Source organism: Agelaius tricolor, unplaced genomic scaffold (assembly GCF_023055355.1).
Source record: "Agelaius tricolor isolate 1412-34295 unplaced genomic scaffold, bAgeTri1.0.p SCAF_24, whole genome shotgun sequence".
Lineage (NCBI taxonomy): Eukaryota > Metazoa > Chordata > Aves > Passeriformes > Icteridae > Agelaius > Agelaius tricolor.
The window spans coordinates 6436623-6451255 of NW_027269284.1; the positions used below are offsets into that span (position 1 = coordinate 6436623).

At 39.6% G+C, this 14633-nt stretch overlaps 1 protein-coding gene across 3 annotated transcripts in view; it reads right to left on the minus strand.

Moving 5' to 3' along the window:
- Window positions 1-5460: 5460 nt before the first annotated feature.
- The window catches only part of MXD4 (MAX dimerization protein 4), a 39858-nt gene continuing 30685 nt past the window's right edge, over window positions 5461-14633 (minus strand). For all 3 annotated transcript variants that reach the window (XM_071447393.1, XM_071447392.1, XM_071447391.1), the window contains exons 4-6: window positions 12877-12991; window positions 9668-9827; window positions 5461-8259 (exon numbers count right to left, since the gene is read on the minus strand). In XM_071447393.1, the coding sequence (XP_071303494.1) occupies window positions 8111-8259; window positions 9668-9827; window positions 12877-12991 (424 nt within the window). In that variant the 3' untranslated portion in view covers window positions 5461-8110. The remainder of the gene's footprint in view (window positions 8260-9667; window positions 9828-12876; window positions 12992-14633) is intronic.

The following is a 14633-nucleotide window of genomic DNA, read 5'->3' on the forward strand; positions in this document are numbered from 1 at the left end:
GGATTGCTGCAACTGATGCCTTCAGTTCCCTGTGTGGCTGCTTCCTCTCCCTCTTTCCAGACTCACACAGCTACGATGTCCCCCCTCCTTTGTGGCCTTTCCCAAACCTATGTCCCCATCTGTTCACCTGGGGAAGCAGCACTCCATCTCATTCTGGAGCAGGTTTGGAGCTACATCCGTGCTGGCCAGTGGCCACCTCTTGAAAACAGGGAAGAGCTCAATTTGGCCATGTTCAATGCAGGAAATCATTTATTTTTCTTTCTACCCAGACATGGAATTTCCATGAAAGTTTTCATCATGGATTATTAATTGCAGGCTCCATTCTATCTCTGCTTTGTCAAATTTGGTGAAAATTAGCCAGAAGGTTCAGAAGTTATCAAGAAAAGGAGGAAGGGAACAGATGGACGAAAGAGGAGTTGACAGACAGCATGATCTCATAATCCCCGCTGGCATAGGAATTCAGGCTAGAATTGAAATATTTCAGGTCAGAACACTGTGCACTTAAAATTCTCATTTTGAAAGAACAAGCCTCTGAAGAGAAACAAATTTTCATCTGTTAGACCATCCATCAGCTCTTAGGGCAGAGATTAAACAACAGCCTTCTACAAATATATCATCAAAATTTCTAACAACCCCTTTCCCCACCCAACCTCAGACCCGTGTCCTTCAGCATTTGCTTTTGCAGCTCCTTTTGGGTCAAGATTGTTTTCCTCTGATTCATCTTTTTTTTTTTTGGTTGTGTTCAGTCAAAACATAATTAAGGCTTACCTTACCCTTTTTTTCCATTCTAGGAGCAGTTGTTTTGCATCTGTTTCCTAGAACTGGAGAGGCTGCTTAGATAGCATATTGCCTTTACAAGCCATTTTATGGTGAATTCCAGCAGATTAAGGCATAAACATTTCTGGAAAGATGTCTGCAAGCTCTGCAGTATTCCATCCTTACCATGTTCTGTTTGTTCCACTGCAAAATATGACATCATTGTGCCTGACACCTCAGAGAGGAGCTCTCGGCTCCCCATCGTCTGAGGCTGTCACAGCAGCCGAGGAGTGCAGTGCCACCACACAGGCATTGCACTAAACCCTCCCACCGGGATACATCTGTCAGATGAAAAACTCAACCTCTTTGCTTGTTACTGCTTTAGGGGGTTGTTTTGGTTGTGGTTTGGTTTTGGGGGGAAAAAAAATCAACACAGAGGAGGCAAGGAATTAGGATTTTAGCTGGTGAACTGCAACTGTACAGCATTTTGATTTTGCATCACACTGCACATCTGCTCACAGCAGCAGGATTGCAAAGGTCCCTGCTGCAGATTGTTGGAACAACAATTATTCTTTGGAAACACCCTGTCCTAAAATGTAATTCATTGCTTTAAGCAAAATTGTATTCTTGATTAGGCACAACTTTAAAGTGCCACGTGAACTTTTATTACAACAAAGTCAGAAGACAAGAATTTGGCACCAGCTTGCTTTCTTTGCCAAGTGCATGGATCTTCTCTCCAGAGGAATGGTAGATTTCATTCTGAGACCTTGTATTCCCAGAAAAGCAGGTCAGAGTGATTAGTTTCCTTCAGCTTTGTTGGATTCAGTACTTTAAATACACAAGAAGCTCCTACACGTTCAGGCTAGCACTCCTAATGTGTTTAAACATATAGTGCACAAAGGGATATGTTCTTTTTCCTAGAAAATTGTTTGTTTACTCTCCTGAACCTGTTTTGAATGAAAACCCTAATTTTCATCCTGATAGGCAAGGCAAGCCTCTGAATGTTAAGTATTAAATTTGAAACATCCATTATTAGCAAAATGAGGAAACTTATTTTTCTTTTAAACAAATGGTATGATATGACAAATATCATAAACAGACCTGTACAGATCATAAACTGTACAGGATTTACAAAAATAGTGCCACCACATTTATAATATTTTTTTTTTTTACCCAGTGCAATTCTTGTGCTGAGGAAACTGGTGCTGACACAAAGTACAGCACTGCTAAAATCTTATTACAGCTATTTTTTTCTGTTGGAGATTAATTTATAAAAAGTTATTAAGTGCTAGATTGTATTTTATATTTGTTTTGTGATAATGTTAATTGCAAAGAAAACTGTGATAAAAAAATTAGTTTACTATGCTTCGCACATGAGCATCTTACTGATTCAGCAGCTCAGCTTATTCAAATCAAATATAAACGTATCAACTAGCTACTGGCCATGATTTCAATGTAAAACTACTATTTCTGTATTTTTAAGGTACCACTGTATTTAGTACCAACATGCATGACAAACTGAAACAAACCAGTGGATGTCACACACTGCAGCTGAGAGAAAACAATGTAATCTACAGAAGGGTTTCAGCTCCGTCCTTTCTCTCATCTCTCATCAGTTAAAATGCTTGTTTTTGTCTGGCTGCACATCACTTGTGATGTGACTTTCATATTTGATAAAATAAACATGCAGAACTTGTAGGCTGTCTCTTAATGCTTTTTTCCCTGTCTTGCACTGAGCTGAAATTATTTCAAGTATAATTACTTAGAACAGACACTAATGCATTTCAATTTGCACTTTGCAAACAGGTTAGTTTGTCTTCAGAAATGTAATAGTGGAAATTTATACAGCACCCATGGTTAGAGACAAATAAGATTAATGACTGTTGGGGTTTCAATGGGCCAGTGTGTGTAAAAGAAGTCTAAGTGGCACCCCAATCTTCATACCATGCTATTAATTCAAATTGCTAAAACTCAGTGAGCCCCTTACGAAATAGCTGACATGAAATAAGCTGACATGTAAAGATTTGCAGTATGTAAAGAACTGTGAAGAGAAGAAACACAATGCACAAAAAACAAGTGATGAAAGTTTAAAAAAAAACCTGAGTAACACAACAAAAAGGTATAAAAATTTGTATTTATATAATGACGAGATAATGATACAACACAATACTCCGTGTGCTACAGAACGTAGCAAGCGCCATGTACGTGTGTACAAATGAATCTGTATAGTACAGTCAAATGCATCTCACAGACTATGAACCATTCCTTTGGCTCTGGGACCCAGAGGCTCTGGCACAGAACCCCCCCACTAACACCTTTAGGTGACAATTGTACCACTAAGCAGCAGAAGGCTCTCACTCAGTGCTTCACCTGCACCAAAATTTCATCTTAAACATCCCTCCTGCACAGACCCTTCCAATGCCATAAATCCTGTGGAACCACAGTTTATGCCTCTCGTGCAAAATGAAAGAAAGGAATTGTGAACTTGGGGCACCTTCACTCTGCTTTGCCAAGAGTCAAGCCTCTGGCTGGCCATGCCTCCCCAGGAATCCTTTCCTGGGCTTATTTACAATACTTCAGGCAGAGAGAACAGCCAAGGTGACCAAATGGTCTTTTCTGTTTCATATACCCCCTGAATTTTAATTCTGGGTAGCTACAGAACACGCTTGGATGTTTTCTTTACAGCTACCAATTAACAACAGTGCATTTAGACAGTCACTTAAGCAAATTGGTTCATTTCATTGCTGGCAAAGTTAATTTCTGATGTGTTTGCCCCGTTAGTATTTGTAGGGAGTACAGCTCTTCCTTAAAGGGTTCCTAAAGGGTCTCAATTATTCTTCCATCAATTTTGGAAAGTGTAAGTTAATGGATTAAATATCAGCACTGTTACTGGCTCATACCACACACAACCGATGGCCTCTACCATTTAAAAACAAATTTAACAGATTTATGAAAGAGTAATTTGTTTTGAAGACATTCCTTTATCAGCAGCATCATAAAATTAAATGTATAAAATTAATATTACTTAATTAAAAGCTGTGATGATGTGGTTCTTTTCAAAAATGTGTTTCTTTCCACATGGCTGATCCGCAAGGATGAAAAATTTCACCACTAATTACCAGTCTGCCAAAAAGTTATAAAAATGGTGAAATAATCACTTGTTCAGGAGGAGAGATTGCTGTAAGTACCTCCAGGAAAAGCAGAAGTACCCACCCAGAGCAGGTTTGCAGGCAGAGCCCACACTTGTAACTTCACCTCTTTCTGTTGCCCAATTCTCCTCTTTTGGTATTTTAAGTTCACCCACTGAAATGGGTTATGCAAAGTGCACAGTCAGGTGCTCAGAAAACCAGTATTTGTCACTGTAACTTATTTGTAGACCAACAAGTAACTTTTTTCCTATGTCTATAATTATATGCATGTGGTATAGTTGAACCTATACTCATCCATGTCAAAAATATAACACCATTGAAGTCAGTCTTAATTCTGTAACTTAGAACAAGTTAGATGTGTTAGATTTTATGTCGTTTTTTTCAACTCCAAATCTTATACTAAGAAATTAGGATTGAAACTCATCTATAAACAGCACATGGAAAACTGTCATTCTCATGGATTTTTGGGAGGCTTTTTTATTTCTGTTTTAACCTGCTAAAACTCACTCTGAACCAAGTTTGTTCTTTGCAGAAGACAATACAGGGTCCAGTCTCTGGTTAATAATGTGTTGCAGAGCTTCTACTGCCAAACCTGCTCTATTCAGAAGATAAATAAATCAGCTGCAATGGGCCTGGCACGGTACAAGCTGGGCAGGGAGAGGATGGATGCGAAGGAGGATTCATCCTCTGAATTGCAGCAGAGAATATGCAGAAAGAACTAACAATTTTAGGCTGGTTTTTTTTGTGCCTCCCTGTGGTGATGCCAGAGTGCAGGCAGGGCGCTGGGGAAGCACTAATCCAGGAGCAGTGCAGAGGCGTGCATCCTCTGACACCTGCGTGCTGCGAGGGAAAGCCCTTCCCTTCTTCTCCCCCAGGAAACGGGCCAAACCTCTGCGTCTCCAGAAAAAGAACTTTGCGATGACTTCATCTCTCCAGAGCCCCTTCCACAGAGAAAACGACCTAGCAGCCCTGTAATCTTGTCCCTACTCCTTTTCCAGTGTGGTAACTGCAGAGGAAATGGATGAACTGAGCAGCAGCACCTCCTCGCCTGCTAAAAGCGCGTCACGATAACACGACAGAGCTGCCAAGGTGGGGGCAGGATTTCATCTTGCAGCAAAGTTTGCTTTTTGCAGCCCCACCGTGGGCACAGGTACACTTGTGCACACGCACGGGGCACACACACAAGTGCCCAGCTGAGAAAAAATAATAAAAATAACGCTGCATCCCCGGTGCTGTGGCCACAGGCAGTGCTGCACTGGCTGCTCAGCAGCAGAACCTAAAGAATGTCAGAGCCCCGACTGTCCCCACTGACTGCAGCTCTGCTGGGGGAACAGGCCAGCCCAAACCTGACCCTAGGATCTGCTGTGCCCCTGCCTCTAACGGGGCTGCTGCTGTCCGGGGGCTGTGCCTGAAAATTCCACCTTAAATTGGGCTGTGCTCGAGGGAGAATGACACAGGCAGTATGGTGTCATTTTTCTTTACCAGCGTTAATAGCTCCCAGCTGTAACAACTGAAAAAGTAAAAACAAATAAACCCTTTTTATTTCCACTCAAGATTATTCGAGTAATTTTTATTGAAAATATAAGATCTACAAAGCCATGGATACCCAGCGTGGAAGAACTCATTAAGTTAGCACATTCATCTTTAAAAGGAAAATTTCAGGTTGACCTAAGGTACAATAATGTTCAATTTAAAGTCTCGTTTTTCCTTCTGTAAGTTTCAAATCTCTTTTCATTAGGAGGTTCTGTGCAAGAGCTGCTTGTCATGAAAGGAAACACTTTACAATCCATGAATGTGTTCATTATATAATAAATGAACAGCAACAATATACTAGCCTCTTTTTTTTTTTTCCTGTTAACAGTCGTGTGTTAAAGTAAACTCTTATTTTTTTTTCCATGATTTGGAAATTAGTTACATATGCACCAAAGGAGCTAGTAATTTCTGCTGCTTGTCAGCTACACACAATGAGTATATTGCTGTGTGCTTTCCCCAACAATGAGGATTTTAGTAATATGCAAGGTGTATAGAATGTAATACCAAAACCTGCATCACAGAAAAGGTTAATTGTTTTCTTATTCAGCTGCCAGAGTTGATAACCTTAGGCCCCTACCCAGAGCCAAAGTAGGGGTGGCCATCCATTAGGTTATGTAAATTAAATGTATATGTTTCCTTGTTGGCAAGTTCCAAGCAGTAAGCGAGAGTGCAAACAAGGATCTGTAAGCTGCCACAAAATGTATTCATATTTCTACTCCGTGTTGTAAGAGCCAAAGGGAGGACACGTATGTCAGATGTTGAAAGAACAACTGAACCTTTGCTTTTGATCATTATGGTCAGTCTGTCATGAGGTCTTGTATCTGAATGCTAAAAATGGCACCACACTTGGACATCCCATAGCCTTACACAGTACGTTTGTGTTTCCCAAGCCACTGAGCGCTGGTCTCACAGAGACCCTGACTTTATAAGCTAACAAAAAATAGATTTGGGTGCTGAAGAATCCAAGGGAGGGCTCATACAAAGACAATTAACCCTCGCACCAAAACCTAATTTCATGATTTTACTTAAAGCCACACTGAATCAGTTGTGAGAGGGTGAAGATATAAATACACCTCTCTGCTTCATCCGTAAGAAGGTGGACAACTGACCATTTGAACAGAGGGTCTTGAAACAAAGCTTAGTTGTCCTTTAAACAATGAGAAGGAGAGGCATACATAAATGGTCACCAAGGCACAATATGACAAAGGTGAAGAGTCCCTGAGACTCTGGTCTGGGTCTGTACCATTCCCCTCCTTATACAAGTAAATGAGAACATTTAGGAAAATATAATACAAAATCTCTTACAGGAAATATAGACTACACTTGCTAAAATCACTTCCCTAAAAGTGTTTATAGCTTTTTTCTTTTTTTTTTTTTTTTTCAATTTTTTTCTTTTTTTTTCTTCTTTTTTTTTTCATTTTTTTTAAAAGACCTTCTTTAAACAGATAATGCAAAGACTGGTCCATTTTTTTCTTACCCGGCAAGCCAAGCTCTAATGACTTCACTAAGCAGAAGTTGTATTAAAATACATCTTCATAGTATTGCTACAATTTGGGTAAATATGTTCTGAACAGCTTGATGAGTACTAAATAAACTTTGCTGTTTTACAGCATACATTTTAATTTTTTTGCACTTTTTTAAGAATAGAAAATGCAATTATAGTGTGCAAAAGAAAAAAAATTAATTATCTTCTAGCTGAATACTGTAATTTTAAGCCATGCCTTCCATAAGAATGTATTGACATGTGTAAATAGAAGAGAAGAAAAAAAATACAAGCAAACAGAGATTTCATTTCCTTGCAAGGAAAGATTAACTATCACAAACTGGATCACTTGAGTTCTGTATTCTTCAGAGAAAGAAATGAAAACAACAACCCATAAAACCACTGAAATGCTTCAAATGTCATCCATTCCACAGTAACAGGTTAAAACTGCCATGTTGCTTTCTACTGCTCCCGTTAACATGGATAGAATGATTTGCTGCTGGTTGGATATTGAATACAAAAAGCAAAAGAAAGTTGAGATCATCCCACATGAAGTCATTATTAGAGCTGGCTTTTCCCCCATTTTGAAGTACAGTAGTGACTTGTAAATATGACCTTTTCTAAAGATCATTTGAGATTTGAAGATTTATCTGCCTGCTTCACCCAAACAACAACTGCTGAAAGAATTTACTCTATGGAGCCCACTATACAGCATTCAAAATGTTTTGGGTTTGGGGTTTTTTTCATGAAAAAATACCACAAAAAGTAGTTTTAGGTTTTTGTATCTCTGAATCACTAACACATTGTAGATTTCATTTATTCTTCCATGTTTGAAAATGGTTTCTGCAAAATCAAAATAAACTGTCAAACTCCCTTACGCCATGCTTCCAACAGTTTGAATTTAATACTTCTTGAATGGAACGACATAATTTATTTCCTTTAATTTGCAGGATGGCTACATCAAGCTAGCTTTAAGTCACAACTGTACCTAACCACAGTTCTCTGCAGCAAACCCATGATTTACAATATCTAATATTGTGGTTACAGTGCAGGGAACCGTGGGTAAGAAACCTCCATGTCAGAGTATTGTGGTTGGGGTTTCCCGGAAGAGTGGCAGTTGACACCTCTGGAATATTCATATATAAGTGCTTCAGTCAGATGGTCCTGAGTTGAGCGGGTAACTCAGGCACTATGAGAGCCTGGCATTCAGTCTGCGGGAATGTGTGTAACCTCCGTCACTCGAACCGCTCTGCAAACTGTAGTGGTCTTCAGCATCACTGGCACTTCCAATACTGTCCATTTCACCTGGAGTAAACTCCATTCCTTCAATGTCTACTTCTAAAGAAAACATAAGAAGGCACATTTTCAGAAAGTTGTAGTGACTGGTCATGGGGCAGTGTCAATCAACACCTGAATCACACTTCAGTTGCAATAATTATAAAAAAAACAAGAACTGGCACAGTAATTCCTGAGGAAAGGATCATCTTGTCCACCTGAGAATTAAAATCCCTTCTGTCCTCAGCCACATAAATATACTGCATGACATCAATACCTGTGGCATTCACATTCTCTGAACAGAGAGAGACATAATTGTCTCTCTCAGGTTTTTTCCTGGAGAAGCACAGAGGGAAAACAATTTTTATCTCTGCTTGCCGCTCCTAGTGTTTTGCACATGTAGAGTGAGTGTGTTAAGAAAATTGTTTACCTAAAGAAATTTAGTAATTAGATTCTGGTAGAAATTGTTTAGGTTAATGAGCCTATCAGGTCCAAGCTGTGTGGACTGTCAGTCTGCAGACAGACATGAGTTTTTCAATTAGTAGTAAGTATAATATAGTATAGTATAGTATAGCATAGTATAGCATAGTATAGTATCTCTCTTTAGTATAACTGCAATGTAATATAGTATAGTTTCAATAAACAATTGTTCAACCTTCTAAATCAATAGAATGGGATACCAATCATTCCTGTGATGCGGGCACCCTGAAACTTTGATAAATACCAGATGTTTTCCCAGAACTGTTCCAACCTGCACACAGACACTGATTTAGAAATAAGCTGGCCCTCAGAGGCGGTTGTACTGCAGAACTGTCCATGGTAATTCCAGCCATGCAGGTGTTGGCTGCCCATGGTGTGACCACCTGTCCCCAGGTTACTGCCCCAAGACCAACTACTCAACCCCCCTGGGCCCAGAAACAGCCAGCCTGGGCAACTGTTCTGCCAGAAGAACGTCCAAATGGGAAAATAAGAAATGGCAACAGCCAGCTTGACAAGCTGTCTTAAATGAGAACCAAATGCAGAGAACCCTTGGTGATCATTGCACAGAAAATGTTTTAAAATTTCACAATAAATTATGTGGAAATAATTTTTTTCACACAAATTAATTAGGCTAAGTACGATTTTTTTTTTCCATGGGAAAATATTATGCCAGCTTTACCAATAATCACACTAAAAATTCAAAATATTAAATGGTAATTGTTAAAAAAACTGGCAAAAACGCATGCAGGATAAATAGCTTTAAAAATACACACAATGTTAACAGCTTCAAAAGTGATTAGGAAAAAAAACCTTTTTCAAAGATTGTGAAAAAGATGCCTTAATTTTTTACTTTTCAAACTGCATTATGGAATAATTTTGTCTGGGTTTCGTTGAAAGCTTGATTTTAGTTCTAAATGACATTTCCTTGTTTCCCTCCTTCCCTTTTGCCCCGTGCTGCTGCAGGCCCTGTGGGAAGGCCTGGCTGAGTTACCTTGTTCAGAGTCAGTGGATATTGTTGATCCCATGCTGTCAGTGCGGATTCGCTCCATGCCCTGCACGGAGAGCTGCTCCAGCCTGCGCTTGAGGTAGCGGTGCTCCCGCTGTAATTGTTCTTTAATATTTAGAGCTTTTCGGTCCTGTTCTTCCAATTTCTTAAAGGGAGAGAAACACAGTGAGCTGGCAGTTTGTACCCATGTCAAAGCATAAGTGACTTAAGGTCTTCTCATAAACAGTAATTTGAAAGCAATTTAAGTATTTTAATTAATCAATATAAAGTTAGAGTTAAATCTAAAATTTCGATTTTTTAGTTAGCATTCTGTAGAGGTCAGTACAATTTTAGCAGGCTGAATTTGTTTCACGGTAAGATAAATGGTTACAGGGGAAAAATAATAATAATTTTAAAAAAAATCCCTCAGAGACTCTCCTGCCACTAGCAGACGTTTCCTGGCTAAGACCAAATTATTGTTGCCTTGGTTGTGGGGAGTATTTAAATCATTTTATCAGGCGAAACTAGCATCATCTTTGATAACTCGAGCACAGCTCAGGTTTCAGTGAGAACATAATGCATCTTTAGATGAGTCTCTTATTCCACCTATCACCATAAAGAAACCATCGTGGGCCTCTGAATGTTCTCCCTCCTACCGTAGGCTATGGAAAATTTTAGCATTTAAAATGCTTCATTAACAATAAGCAGCATTAATTATATATAGAAGGAGGAATTTACTAACAACTCTCTTTATTCTTGCTTTTTTTTTTCCTTGAACTTCTCCAGAGCAAGTATGATAATTCTGTGATATCATCTACAAAGTCGGTGGTATTAATTCAGAATTTCTCGGCAAACAGCCTGTGAAAGGATCCTTCACATATCTACCTAAAATCTCCCCTCTGACAGAATAAAAGCAGGTATTAATTTTGCAAATAAAAAGAATGCTTCACACCCGATAAAATGTGCTGCACTGTTGGTCCAAATACAGTAACAGGAATAAAGTATCTTTTTGTATTTGAACTGAGCCCTTCTCCAAATCACTGCTAGCCATTAAAAAAAAACCTGACTGCATAATTAGGGAAAAATTTGTAAGAGTATGATGGGATTAAAAGCATGAAGGATACACAAATCAAAACACCTTTTATAATTAAAAAAATTATCTATCTGATGCAGTAAATTACAGGTTGTAGCAGTAAAAGCACTCATAAGAGTGAGCAGATTTCTCTGTGAGCTGTGTTTACAGGATCACTGAGATTTAGGAGATGTGCAGGGAGTGAATACAGCTGCTGAAGTCTCCTCCCTGCCATCTGAATGAACCTAGCCTTGGTTTTCTGAGGAGAGCAGGCTGGGACAGTGCACAGCAAAACACAAGCAAAACCCTTTCAGAGATCTTGCTGTTCCCATGCAAGCCTGAAATAGAAGTGTTTGAAAATAATTGACACCCTTGAATGGGGCAGTTTCCTGGCTCAATGAAATCTACCTTCTTCCACCACATTTTAAGCCCCCTCCCAGGCAATACACTCTGCAGATAATCATCATAGGTGGATACACAATGTTATAATAGGAAAAGGGGTTGGTACATCCATGTACACAACAAACCAAATGTGCCCAATTGATCAGACTTCCTTTTCCTGTATTTTCCTGGCTGCAGTCCTAAACTCTAACAACTACTTTAGGAAAGAACTCAGTGATTCATATCCAGGAGACTCAAAACCATGCAGTCTTTCAGAGCAGATCTCAATATATGGGGGGTGTGTGTGTGTGAAAAGTTGAGCACTAATGACTGTGCTCAAAATGCCAGCTGGGCACGGGCAAGCTCTGGCAGGGCAGGGGAGGGAGCTGACCTGACAAAGGGGAGCAATTAAATGCTAACCCAGTTTGGGCAGGTTCAGTTAAAATCTTAAAAAGAAAGTTAAACTTCAGTCTGGGTTTTCAAAAGACGAGTACTTGGTGCTGTGCAAGAGAGATCTGGAAAGAATCTGTTCCCAGCTTTTTTTATCAGCAGCTGAAATGGTAACTGCAGGGCTAATCTCGCACACTCGCCACTTGTAAAAACACTTCTTCAATTTGTATGCATAAGCCCATCATAGGGGGGCAGCCCAAGACAAAAACCACATGCAGTGCCTTTCATGCATGTTAGCCTGAATTATAAACAAGAGGCCAAAATCTCAAATGGTAAAAACAGGGGTTGCCCAGCTGGAGTAAATGTGCTTAGAAGTGCTGAAAAAGTAGCTCTGTAAACTTGTTCACAAGAATGGTTTTGCTTAGATTAATCTTTATTTCTTCATATGAATCACACCCACTTCTGTAACAGCACTGAATCTTAAAGCTGTGCATCAGCAGGATGTTCTCCAAAATATTCCAAGATTACTGGCAGTGTTCAATTTTGCCTGACACTTTTCTTGACCTGTTTCTCTGTAACACTGAAAAAATGCCAGATGAGTAATTACAGTCCTGGACACAGCAGCAGAAACCTGTTCTTTAACTTTTACATTTAAATACCTCTTTGTCTTATTTCTGCATATAACCCTGTTCCCTGAAAACCATGACAGTGAAAATAGGAGTGAAGGTGTCTTTGGAGAGAGAAGGCCTGAGGAGTAATTTCCTTTGAATTACTTGTGCAAATGTAGAACCTGCACTGCTGCTGGATCATAGGTGAGATTTAAGGCTCTTTTTTGTTTTAAACTTGTAACAAGGGGAGCAGCAACTAACAGGAGATTGCATTTAATTTTTTGTTTCATTTAAATGAGAACCTGGTCAACAAAATGTTGATGGGATACGGCTCACTAATAGATAGGATATTTTTGATTCCATTTTTTTTTCATCATTAATGGACCTGGCTTTTTTACATTTTAGTAAATTCAGTACAATGCTACTTTGCTTGGTTCTTAAAAATAAATATATTAATTAAAGAACAGCTTTGATAGATTTTTTTTAATTATAGTGTAAAATAAATTAAATTATAGTGTATTAAATACACTAGTTAGCAACTGAGAAATCACAAAACCACTGTTTTATATATCTGAGATGCTAAATTGCAAAACACTAAACTTTGACACTGTGACTGAAATCCCTGCAAGTAATAAAGGCCAATAAATCCAGAAGATTGGACATATGGATATGGATTTTGTGTGAAAATTTGTTTCCTCTCTATGGATACACATTCTGGAAGATTCTCCCTTGAAAGAAATAAAAACATGGATGAATGTTTTTACCTTGATATGCATCTTAGCTCTTTTCAACAGACTTAGAGTGGTGTGTCTGGTGCTGTCCGGCCCGAGAGGCACAAGCTGTTTTAGCTGTTCCAAATATAGCCGGAGTTTAGCCCGCCTGCAATCATCAAAAACCAAGAGTTGTAGTGGAGTTGCACCCGACCAGAATCTCCTATATGCAAACACCATCTGTTTGCAGGATCTCTGCTCAGAGCTCGAGTCAACCGTGGCTTCCTTTCCCCTCCCTTTGGCAGGGTTTCAGACTGAAAGGTCACTTGAAATGCAGTAATGCTGCTTGGCACACTCACACAGGAGGCTCATACCTGTGTTTCAGAGCACTTTGCTCAGCCTGGTCAATCCCATCTTAACCAAAGGGGAGTATGCTCAGAGATCTGAGACATCCAGGCAACGCTGCACACAACCTGGGACTGGGTAAGGCCAAAATCCTGGGATTTTGCCTCCAATGCAGGGATTTCTGCAGGCATAGACAGAGCTGTGGGCAGCTGCAGACCCTGATCCCCCTCTCCCCATTCCTATCCCTGCCTGCTGCAATAGGAAACACTCCAGCTATGCAAGCCAAGGGCATCCATGCAGCTCCTCACAGTTCAGAGCTGTTTCCAGCCATGGTTTATCAATGTATTTTAACAGGGAGGTCCTGATGTCTCTTCTACTGACCCACAGTCCCCTCAGAAGGAGACAGTTCTTCCTCTCACTGCACTGTGTTTATTATAAACACACAAGAAGAAACACTTCCAGCCATATTCCTCAACAACAGGGTCCTGCTTTCTCTGTTACTCCCTTGCAAGTATCACTACTGCTGCTCTCAACAACCTCTCCTGTACTACTGCCATATCTATCAGTAAAAAGAGAATGAACAAAGTATATTTCTACAAATGTTTTCCAAACTAGAAAGCAGCTGGCGATACAACAGTCCAAGGAAGAGTTGCTTGACCAATCCAAAACAAGGCAGTGGCCAACCAAAGAACTGCATGGGAGTGTGTTTCTGCAGTTCCATCCTAAAGAAAATCTCTCCTGGTTTTAATTCATAGCCCTTGAACAGGAATTCACATGGTTCTGCAATGAGAAATGGACGTGGAAGTGCTTCCATGAATAACTGCTATCCTCCTTTCTGCCAGCCTGTTACAGGCTGAGCAAAGCCATGACCTGGAGCTGGCATTGCCCTCACAGCCATAAGAGGAAATGAAGCAGATCCCAAGAGTGAGGGGAATAATCATCTTTTTCAAATTTGCTCAATGCTGCATGAAGGAAACAAACACTGCAGGGAATTCAACACTTCTGGTCAAGAACGAACCTTCTTTTGAACAATGAGTTCAGAACCACAGTCCAGCATCAGTGTTTGAAATGGACAAACACTCTGGGGCACAAACACTCTTCAGCAGGGTTTAATATGCACCAAATGACAAATTAAATGTTTATAATTGGAATTATTAGTGCAATGTGAAAACAACCTGAGAATTAACATTGATAAAACCCAAAGCAAAACAGAATTAATACAGAACAGCAGTGACTACATACTCACATATGTAGTTCTGTCTGCCTATAAATCAGCAGTGTACTAGCTAAGAAACCACAAAGCATTTTCAAAAAATTTTACATTTTTTCTTCAAGCCACTTAGGGAAAAATGATTTTTGGTAAAAACCTGAGTCACAAGAGAAAACTGCCGACAGACTTTTTGTTTAGGTCTGGGGTTTGTTTTTAAATACAAGGTTCTAAACTTAAGCATCGAAATGCTTTTATT